General features: G+C 42.2%; 1 protein-coding gene across 1 annotated transcript; it reads right to left on the reverse strand.

Moving 5' to 3' along the window:
* Positions 1 to 165: 165 nt before the first annotated feature.
* On the reverse strand, positions 166 to 10041 carry LOC311353164 (vitellogenin-2-like; the record flags this gene model as incomplete). The annotated part of the gene is made up of 34 exons (XM_084472983.1): positions 166 to 332; positions 632 to 793; positions 939 to 1104; positions 1187 to 1281; positions 1376 to 1470; positions 1587 to 1770; positions 1876 to 2005; positions 2115 to 2253; positions 2344 to 2486; positions 2591 to 2797; positions 2894 to 2962; positions 3389 to 3433; positions 3553 to 3839; positions 3934 to 4150; positions 4256 to 4415; positions 4504 to 4689; positions 4862 to 4955; positions 5056 to 5242; positions 5336 to 5455; positions 5531 to 5632; positions 5791 to 5915; positions 6005 to 6102; positions 6195 to 6412; positions 6493 to 6711; positions 6803 to 6928; positions 7024 to 7189; positions 7563 to 7720; positions 7812 to 7962; positions 8069 to 8217; positions 8303 to 8464; positions 8583 to 8834; positions 8996 to 9147; positions 9539 to 9559; positions 9999 to 10041. 34 exons carry the CDS (start codon positions 10039 to 10041, stop codon positions 223 to 225), a joined length of 4938 nt encoding a protein of 1645 aa, XP_084329109.1. The 3' UTR covers positions 166 to 222.
* Positions 10042 to 10725: the final 684 nt, after the last annotated feature.

The raw sequence follows: 10725 nt of genomic DNA on the forward strand, positions 1-10725 counted from the left end.
CCAATATTCATAGTCATGTGTCAAGAGATGGGTCCATTTTCCAAAGATGAGCGCAAACCTTTGCAAATGAATTCATGTCCAAAGTCTGCCATGGTAGTGAATGCAGGTTTTATTAGAACAAATCAAATTATTAATACATGCAGTAGGGACAGGAATATAAACTAATCCTACATACTACCATACGTACAATAGAATAGGGAACATGAAATGTGTCATGTTTTCTTAAGCACACTGTGCTGAGCAGCGGCAGGCCAGGTGGGATTCGGTGGTCTCCTTCAGGTCCTCGCTCTTCTCATAGATTTTGTGCAGACGCGTGGAACTCATGTTGGATTCTACAGGGACGATGGAGAACAAAGCAGTTAAGACTACATTATCTGATCACTTAGCAGACCCTTACATTGAAAGCAACCTCCAGTGAATTTCAGATGTTATTTAGAAAGGAGAAGGTAAGGCGTTAGGAATCTGGCTCTAGGAATGCCTACAAGTAGTCTGTGGATATTGGGGTTTGAACCCAGCGCCTTCAGGCTGGGGAGGCAAACACCCCAACCAATAGACTATCCTGCCAAAAGACTAACTAGCCTCCCCGTCCCCCACAACAAAGCGCTGTTGTCTTTAAGGGGTTTTGTCTTACCGGCGGGCAGACAGTGGAAACCAACAGTGACAGGGATGGTCTTCAGTGGGGTGCAACCAGACAGGCAGCGCAACACAGGCTCAACAGAGAAGCATTTGGACTCTTCTCCATGGAGGACCATCTGCTTCTCCAGCTTCACAGATTCAAGCTTCATGTAACACTCTAAAGGAGAAGAAAACATTTATCCAAAGTAATGTGTTGCATTTTGCAGTCAACCGAATGATCAACATCAAAACCAAGTTTTAAGCTAAAACGCACAAGCTAATGAACTCAACCAAGCCTAGGCCATATCATCCACTGGTCTTACGTGAGATGTCGCGGCAGCTCTCGGCAGGGACCACCCAGGATTGGGCGTAGCTGACTGAGTTTGAGGCGAGACGTCCGTTGGGGGTCTGGTACTCCTGTCTGACCTCTCCGTCGGCCTTTCCACAGAGTCCACAGGTCTGTCCCTTCATCCAGTCGGCCACCTTGACCTGTGAACAGACACTGTTAAGGAACCTCCTTTACGTCATATAGCATAGGAAAATGGTGCATTGCATAGAATTTTCTTGATACCTTCAATGTGTTGGCATCCAAAAACACCTCTTGAAGACCATGGCTTGGCGCATGAAGAGCAATGCCCTCAGCCAGCTTCTTGATCTGGATTTTGTCTGAAATAATCACAGGCATAAATGTAATTGGTGCAATATAACCAGTTTATCAAGTATTGGACTGTAGTTCCAGTTCACAGTGTTACTTATGTACTTGTAGGGTGCTGGTACGGCAGGTTGGCAGTGGGCAAAACTATTCCATTGATCTTCACCATGATGTCGTCGTTCAGGGGAATAAGGTCAACCTCACTGTTGGGGAAAATAAATAGTGAGGGGTCTTGATAGATACATGTGTAGATGATACACATATCCAAAAGGAATGCAAATACGATGCACATATCCAAAAGGAATGCAAATTTACTCACATGTCAGCAATATGCACATTGATTAGTTTGGTGTTGGATGCCAAATCCTTCTTTAGCAGAACAATGAATTTCATATCTTCGGTGCAGTCCTGTGCCAAAACTTGAGAACAAGACTCGGGCATCTGGTTCTTGAAGATGCGCTTGTTGAATGTGGTCACCTTGTCATCGACGATGGTACACTCAGCTGTTGCAAAATGAGACAGATTAATCAAAGAACACAGATTTTGTTTTCATTATTTTGTAGAAAGTAAATAATATGGAAAGTAATTTATTTTAAATCGAGGCTGACCTGCATTTGATTTGGTGAGCACATACATAATCTTATCAGATAGACTGTCCTGATAGGCCACCAGCTCATCAGCTGTATTTCCAATAGGGATATAGACTGGAAGCATCACAGCCAGTTTGTAGAAGGTCCACTGTATAGCAACAGCAATGTTTTGATGTTGATCACCAGGAATTAAAGGAACAGCATAACAATGATCTTTTTAGTATTTTTTTTGACTACTATATTTAGGAGAAACCTACCTTTGGTGTCTTCAGCACAACATTCAGGGTTTTGTCAGATGTCAAAGCCAAAGTCAGTTTCAATTCTTTCAGAGAATTCTTAGCCTTTGACATTTCCACGCCTGCCAACTCTGCAGCATCTCCGAGGTAGTCTGACAGCCTTAATCAGGAAGAAAATCATATATTATACATTCAGCTATTCAGTCAGTGTCAAATGTTATGATTAAGTTGGTATGATTTGTGGCTTTACATCTTGGCATAGCGCTTCGCGGAAGTTGGAAGCTTGTCCCAGGTGAACTTCAGGCGCATCGCAGAGCTTTTTCCAACAAGTCCGGTTTCAGCTAAGATCTTGGTCTCGAATTCCTTGCAATCAATTCCCCACGCAACCTTGGCCTAATTGCAAATGATGAATATGAATTTCAAGCATACAAAACACAGAAAACAATGATAGCTGTTCCCAAAGTTGAGTTTGGGGTTGTTGCTGAAGAAGGTCTTACCATGATTTTCTCGTAGCTGAGCAGCACAGCGTCAGCGCAGATCCTCCAGTGGTTTTCCTCCAACAGGTCAGCGAGGATCAGCTGGACTCTGGAAGCTGGCTTGTCCCAGTAGGCTGTGGCCTGGTATCCCTGGGCCTTGTGGTCAGCTCTCACAGCACGGACAAGGATTGTCACAGCGGGATTGATTGCGTTCGCAAGGTATTTGGCCTGATGATTCATATAGAAGGGATAGGCTTAGCACCAGCAATGATTGAGTGTTCAATGTTACCCATCACATGCATTGGTTCTTTCTGATGACCGCACCTTGTTGTAGATGGCCTCGAAGCTGGAGGCGCTACTTCTGCTTGATGTTCTGGCTGCGGAAACGGAATGCTGGAAACATAAAAGAAAATAGGTGATTTAAATGAATAACGCAACAACCATTATACATAGCTACTGGTATAATTATATTTCTTCAAAGAGAAAGGACAACAGCCACAGACTTCTCCCCCCAAGGACTAAGAGCCGCACACTGGGAGACCGAGCCTTCTGCTCCTCTGCTCCACGACTGTGGAACACCCTCCCTGAACACCTGAGGGTTCCACAGTCGATCGATTGCTTTAAAAAGGGCCTAAAAACGTACCTTTTTAAAAAATCTTTTAATCTGTAACTGCTCGCTCAAAACAACTGTTTTTAACTCTTGTTTTTAACCTATTTTTTCTTTTTTTGGTTGCTGTTGTAGCACTTTGAGATTTTTTAGTAAATATAAAGTGCGTTACAAATAAAATTTATTATTATTATTATTATTATATAACACACCTGGTGGATGTGAGTCTTGGAAAACTCCAGGTCAAATGACTGTTGCTGAAATGAAACAAAACAAGAAGACCATTCAACACACTTTGACTTCGAACAAAGACATCTATCATCTTTCATATGTTGATGTTTCAAGCCAAGGAATTTAGACCAAAAACAGGCAGCACCTTTGACATGCGGGAGCTGCTTGAACGGCGAGAAGAAGAGCTGGAGGAGCGGCTGCTGGAACTGCTGCTTGAGCTGGATTTGAGGGAACTAGAGCTGCTGGAGGAGGAGGAAGATCTGGTGGCGTTCTTCAGAACGGGAACCAGGATCTTCTTGAGTTTCAGCAAGACGTTCTTCTCCTCTGCGGTTTCTTCCTCCTGGCTCTTGTTGATCACCTTGATGATCTTCTCCACTGCCTTCTCACCAACTTGAACCTCAACCTCGATCTTCTCAATCACAGGTCCAGCGGCTGGAGGCAAATTGTTGATAATAGTTATTAGACTTAAACATTTATATGCAATCCATTGTCTGTAATTTTAATCATTTAAAATATTTGTACTTGCCTGGTGCAATCTCGACAAGGAGGGAATGTTTTCCAATGAAGGCATATAGTGGGCAGTCCTTGATGGCGGCGGCGTTCCGGGATTCAATCTCAGCGCATACCTTGATTCCGAATGTTTTAAGTTCACCGCACATTTTCTTCTCAAAGGCAGCATTGAGGTTGATCTTCCTGATGAGGTTCTCAGGCAAATCAACGGGAATGATTTCTGATGATTTGGACTGTAAAAACAAAATAGCACAAAATGAAATTGAATGTTTCTAAAACTATGAAACTGTAATTATTGCATTTGTTTGTGTTTTCCAAATAGCAGGTCCCAAACTCACCAATCCACTACCCAGAGAGGATGTCAAAGAAGCCAACCTGGAAGCGATCTTAGAAGTAAATGTTTCACGTGAAAGTTTGTTGGACTTTACTGGAATCATTGGAGTAAGCTTTGCAGCTGCAAGATCTTCAACATTTCTTGCAATGGCAAAGGTCTCCACACTGCAAGAGAAGAGAGGACATTAGGCTTTTGAAAAATAAATGATCAAGATGATTATGTAAATGATCAGCAGAGAGAAAAATTACATACGTTGCAGCTGTGATCTTATTTAAACCGTGGACAGGCAAAGCTTGAATCTTGAAGTTGCCCTTGATAAAGTCAACTCTTGCTTCCACCTTTGCAGGAACAATTGTGTGAATTTTGGCAACTGACATGACGGCAGCCTGGATTAAGGCGGTGTTCACACCCATGACAGCATAAGTATACATGGAAACACTGAGGGTCAGAAAGGGATGGAACATGGATGAAGTAACAGTAAGGATTATATTCATAATTATTAAATGAAATGCATCATATGATCACATATGCAATCAAAAAACACTTTCTGGCACAAGCAGCATGTCATCAAACTGGAATGAAACGCAATATCTCTCTTTTTTTGTTGTACCTTGGAGTAACCGCGGTTCTGATCTCAATGTCGGACTTAAGAAGCTGAGCAGCAGCAAAGTTCAGAGGGAGAGGAGGAGACACGGTGGTCTCGACTGTAATTCACAGAGAGAACATTGTCAGTGAAAAAAAGAGGTCATACATTTTTTTCAATACTATTTTCTGCTTGTGTTAGGTTTAGTTTCTGGAGCTTACACTCAACAGTGGCAGCCGCCACAGCAGCGGTGTAGAAGCTGAGCTCCATGGGCAGACCAATATTGGTGGGCATGATGCGACGCACCTCAGCAACCAGCATGGGTTTGGCATAGTGGAAGGAGAAGCCGGAGAGAAGGGCCTCCAGGGCCTTTCTTCCGTAAGTGGCAACGCTAGGTCCGGTGGCCACCTGTATAGAAAACAAGCCTTGCTTTAAATTATGCTTTGAATTTAATATGTTTATTCATTTACTTATGATAGTTGATGTAACTTTACACATTACCTGGATAAGCTGATCAACGATGGCTTTGTCTATGCTGGCGAAACCAATTTCCTGTCCAAAGAACTTCACGTAGACTGAAGCCAGTGGCTGGTTCACAGCGGAGGCCCTCCAGTCAGAAACCTGAGGAAAAGAGATCATTGTCAACGTCGTGTTTGGAACTAATAGTCTGGTGTTGAAGTGATGGCAGAAACCTACCGCCCGGATGAAGTGCTTAATCTTTGTGATCCTATCAGCGTCCGCAGGAGCCTGGGGCAACTTCATGATGGCTTCCTGGATTCCCTCGGTTCTCACACCAAGCTGAAATAAAATAAAAAAAATTTAAAAAAAAATTTAATGAACATAATTCAGAATATATTTGTTCTCTGATCACCAATATGAAGTTCTGCAGAAGGTTCAAGCTACAGTTTAATATTTGGTGCTATAATATTATAGATCAACTTATAAAGAAATCTGACCTCAAGAACATCAGCATAAGCTCCAGCGAAGTAGGTACGGGCCTTTGCCACAACAGCCTTGGGCATCACTGTGGCAGCATCATTGATATAGAAAGCACTGGCAGCAGCACCAACCATCCAGGGGTCTACAGACAACACAGGACACATGTCAAGCTGCCAGTGTGATCAAGAGGACATGTCTAAAGGAAAACCCTTGTCATTATAATCCACTCACTATGGTAGGCATCCAAGTAGAGAGCCCTGCTGAAGCGAAGGCTGAGCCGGTCGAACTTGGGGCTCAGCATCCTCACGGCAACGGCACATGCTGTGGCACTAGAAGAACAACGTCATCCGTTGTTAGGTTTCATTCATATCAGCCCAAAATAGAGAATAGATGAATCATCATTATAGGGGTTGCATCTTACACTGATGCGTAATCAGGAGCGGTGTTCTTGGTCATGGACTTCATGTAAGAGTAGACAAAGCTTGCAACCTGCAGATTGCTTTCCTTCAGGGTTGCGTCGGCGATGGCAGTTACCAGACCCATGGGGAGTCTGGTCTCAAACAGCACTAGAGCAGCAGCCATACGGACTTCAGCATTGAGAGCCTTGTCCATAAACACCTGAACGGCCAGATCCTGGATCTAATGAAGAGAGGTGAAGGGTTAGAATCAAACATAGTTTGTTCAAAGTACAACTGTAAGGAATTGTGATAAAGTCCTACCAGCTTGGGCTCCTTCTTTGCGATGTTCCTCAGGGCAAGGATAGCCTCGAGGTGAACATTCAGGGGCAGGGCAGCAGCAGCAGTGGAGAATCCAGGCAGTATCTTCATGATTGGCTTAAGACTGGCAGGGTGGCCAGCATTACCCAGAACTTTGAGAGCGATAATAGCTCCATCAATATCAGCCTTGGCAACAGACTGGATAAGCAGGTCGTGGATGGGCTGTTAAAGACATAAAAAAGGTGAGATGGGATTAGAAAGGCTTTCATTGCTCTTAATGTAGCACACAAAATCAAAGGAATAAAACTTGTACCTTCACCAAGTCAGCTGGGCAGACTGGCGCTGCGACGCAGTATTTGTTAACCATGGTGCCGAAGCCCAACATAACAACTTCACGAAGAACAGGATTGGCCTGGAATTTGTGGTGGGACATCATGGCCTGTGGAGTGATCAAAGTAATGTATCATTGAGGTTTCTTCATTTCCAAAATGTAAAAACAAACAAATCCAGAGACCATTTGGCAGGTTGACCTACCTCGATCAACTTTATGGACTCCAGGTCAGCTGTCACCATGTGGATGGAGCCAATCAGAGCCTGAGCAGCCTCAACGACACTGATGTCATCGCTGTGGAACTTCTCCTTGATGAACTTCAGAGACACGTGAGTTCCAATGGCAGGTACAGCGTTCAGGAACCAATGCCTGCAAAACACAAACATACAATGTTCAACATTTCTCTTCTCTTTGGTGTTTATGAAGCAGTTTTCATGATCCATGGATTGAAACGAGTTGCCTGGTTCCAGCCTCTGAATCCACACGCACTTTTAAAAATGTTTCTGTGATTCAGGGTGTGTTGTTGGTAGAGTGGCTTAGCATGAATTTTCCTTAGCCAATCAGTGTCTTGCAGACAGGACTATGCTGACGTAATCCGTGTGACCAAAGCGAGAAACAGAAGGCAATACGGAAACGGTTTTTGTATGGATTCTGCTCTGAAGGAAGAAACTTCTGACTAAATGATGGAAAAGGAAGTAGAAATTCATGATGATATCAGGCTAAGATCTTATTATCAACCGACCTGTAGGCTGGCTTGACCTTGTACTGAGACCAGAGGGCATCGATCTTTTCGTAGCTGACCACACGCAGGAGCTGGATGAGCTCAACAAACTTGAGAGGAGCGTCTTCATGGACCTTGGCCACATTGTAAGTCACCAAGTGGTTCAGCACTTCAACGATCTGTCAAGACAGGCAATGTGACCAAGGTTATTTTACGCAAGTGAGCATTGTTGTGTTGGTTGGGCGTGATTTTTGTTTGCCGGCTACGCACCTGTGCCTCTGCGTTTGTGATTCTCAGGAGCTGGATGGGAGTCTGGAGAAGCTCAGTGGCAAACTCATACTGCAGGGATCCACGGGGAATATAAGCTGCAGCAATGGGTAGAACTGGGGTCTTTGAAATACCAACATAGGTCAAAAGTTGCCTGTGGAAAATAACAGAACAACATCAATCTCTGGTCCTTTGGTACAGGCGTAACACAAGTATTGAAATCAAATCAACCTTTTGTTTTAAAGATCATTGATACATACTTGGCCTCCATCTGGGCAGCCCCATTCAGGATGTTAAAGGGGGAGAACTGGATGAGTTCAGTGGCAGTTGCCTCCAAGAGCAGAGCACCAGTGGCTGCTGGCTTCAAGATGTAATTGACTGCAACGGCTCCCTTCAGGGCCATACCGTGCTGTTGAGACAAGACACAAGACAATTATGACACCCACGTGTGAGTGGTAAGGTGCATGGGTTCAAAGAAAAGCAAGGAAACTTACAGCTTGACACTGAACACATTTCTCTGTGTAGGCCAAGCCAATGTCCTTGTAGATTCTCTCCTGGCAGTGGTTCAGATCCTTGGTCTTGGTCAGATGAAGACGTTCAGTCTTTATGTCTTCACTGATGACATAGTGGGTCCTGCAGATGCCCTGAGTTCCAGCCTAATGATCACAAATCAATGACAAAGTTGTGGCTGAAATACCGAAGCACTTAATGGATGAGGTCATCAAAGGAAAAAATAAAGAAAATAAATGTATAATAAATGCAACAATCTCTAACCTCTTGCAGCTCGTAGACATTCTGTGTTTTCTTGATGTTCAGCTCAAGGAGGTTCAAGACTCCCCTGAAGACATTCAGCACTGTGGTAGAGACACCTGCAGGTGCAAAGATTGTACCCACAACCCCATTAGCATACTCGAACTTGATGGGTGTCAGTAGCTGAGCTGCCAGCGCTGAGGTAAGCTTAGTTGCTGGAACAAAGGGGTCGGTGGGCCAGATTCCACTGTACTCATAGAGCTGTGGGTCGTCAAGCTGCAAGGACAAGTGGAACATTTCTTAAGTTAGAAACTTTCACACATTTCAATTTTGTTATTTTGTAATTATCATTCTTTATTCTTATTCCTATTAATCCTTTCCTCTGTATGGTTCTATAGTACTATGCACTATCATATTAACAATGATAAAGTATTTACCTTCAGTAAGAAGGTGTTAGGAGCCTCAGCACTGATGACAATCTTGCTGCTCAGTTTGACACCAGCCCTGGCCAGACCAGCTTCAGGCAGACCTCCCAGGATAACTGCTTCATAGTTGTAAGTGTAGGTCTTTCCTTCAGCAAACTCTGGGGCTGGAAGCAGGAGTAACAGTCATCAGCATACAGTAAATTGTGTGTCAGGCTTAGTTAGCTGTTCAACAATTTATTGTCTTTTTTTAATTTATTTTTTTATAACTCATGTAGTTATTTTGTACATGTTTTCACATCCAAGAAGGTACAAGCAATATATTTGCAGATACCATATTGACCTAATAAGACGACCGGACGATGGAGTTGGTCAAATGAAAGGTGTTATTACCAGGAAGTTCTGAATGTCTATTTCCATTTAAAGTCTAGACCCCGAATATAAGACAACCCCACTTTTTCAGACACATTTCCAGGAAATAAAACGTATAATAGTATTAAATAATATCTTCAACGATGTAATGTTGCAACTGCATGTGTGATTGACTGATCTTCTTACCGTATTTGAGTTCTATGCCAGCTGCAAAATACAAATAAATAGTTAGCAAAGAAAACCAAATAAGTACAAGGACATATGTGCCAGAAAATGTGAAATATGGGGAAGGGGATGGGAGATGATTATGACAAGACATTATTAACACCCCAGCTATAATTATTACAAAAATCAAGAGTTATATTAGGCATACAACCATAACAAAACAAATTTATATTATTCAAAAATGTAAAATGACACACTGCTTTGGCATTACTTACAATGTCAATGGAACAACCAATTTTTAAAAAACACTATTATTGTATACTGCCACAATGCAACAAAACATTTTTTAATCTGGATGTTAGAATTATAGAATATTCTTGCTTTCTGAAAAATTAATTTAAAATGCACCTACTCAATTATGAAAATCCATCAACTATCCATCAAATAAGTAATTGTGTTTAGTAATGTTTGGTCAACTTACCCACAAGGACCAGCGACAGAGCTAGCACGACCAGTACCTTCATGACTGCTGGAATGGTGAATGGTGTTGTCGGGAGGTTCCTTTTAAAGGGAAACATTTTGGGGCGGATTTCGCAATATAAAAGTGACATGACTTGTATCAGTACAGGTTAGGTTAACCTGACTTTTTTCAAAGGTCCCACTTTTAGTATGTAACTGTATTTTGTACTTCTTCCGTCGCATTCAAGTATACTAACGTGTACTCACGTAGTCCTTAAGTACAACTTTACTTGTACTTAATTATACTTTAAGTGTAAATAGTATACTAGATTGGCACAAATTTTTGCAAACTTTGTCACACTTTTCATACACGAGGCAGACTCAAAGTGCTTGAAATACAATGAAATTAAATAATTAAAGAAAATAGATAAGTAAAGAAAACAAAGGCAAAGTTAAAAAATGCATACTATAAAATGAAATTATCTGTTCAGTTCAGTTTTTTATTTGTCATTGTTACAGAATAACAACAAAATGTTGTTGGAGGAAAACACAGGCATGTAGTTTTAGTTGTCCACCAATTCATACATTCATACATAATTTAATCTCCATGAATAAATTAATTAATCACCCAGTACTTTACACATAATAACTACTTATAAATCTCATAAATACCCCATAGACTCCCCATAACCAGTAAAGTGCTTAGTGCAATAAATAAATAGATAGATACATCTGCTGGGGGTGGGGTT

Source organism: Micromesistius poutassou, assembly GCF_964030765.1.
Source record: "Micromesistius poutassou genome assembly, chromosome: 9".
Taxonomy (NCBI): domain Eukaryota; kingdom Metazoa; phylum Chordata; class Actinopteri; order Gadiformes; family Gadidae; genus Micromesistius; species Micromesistius poutassou.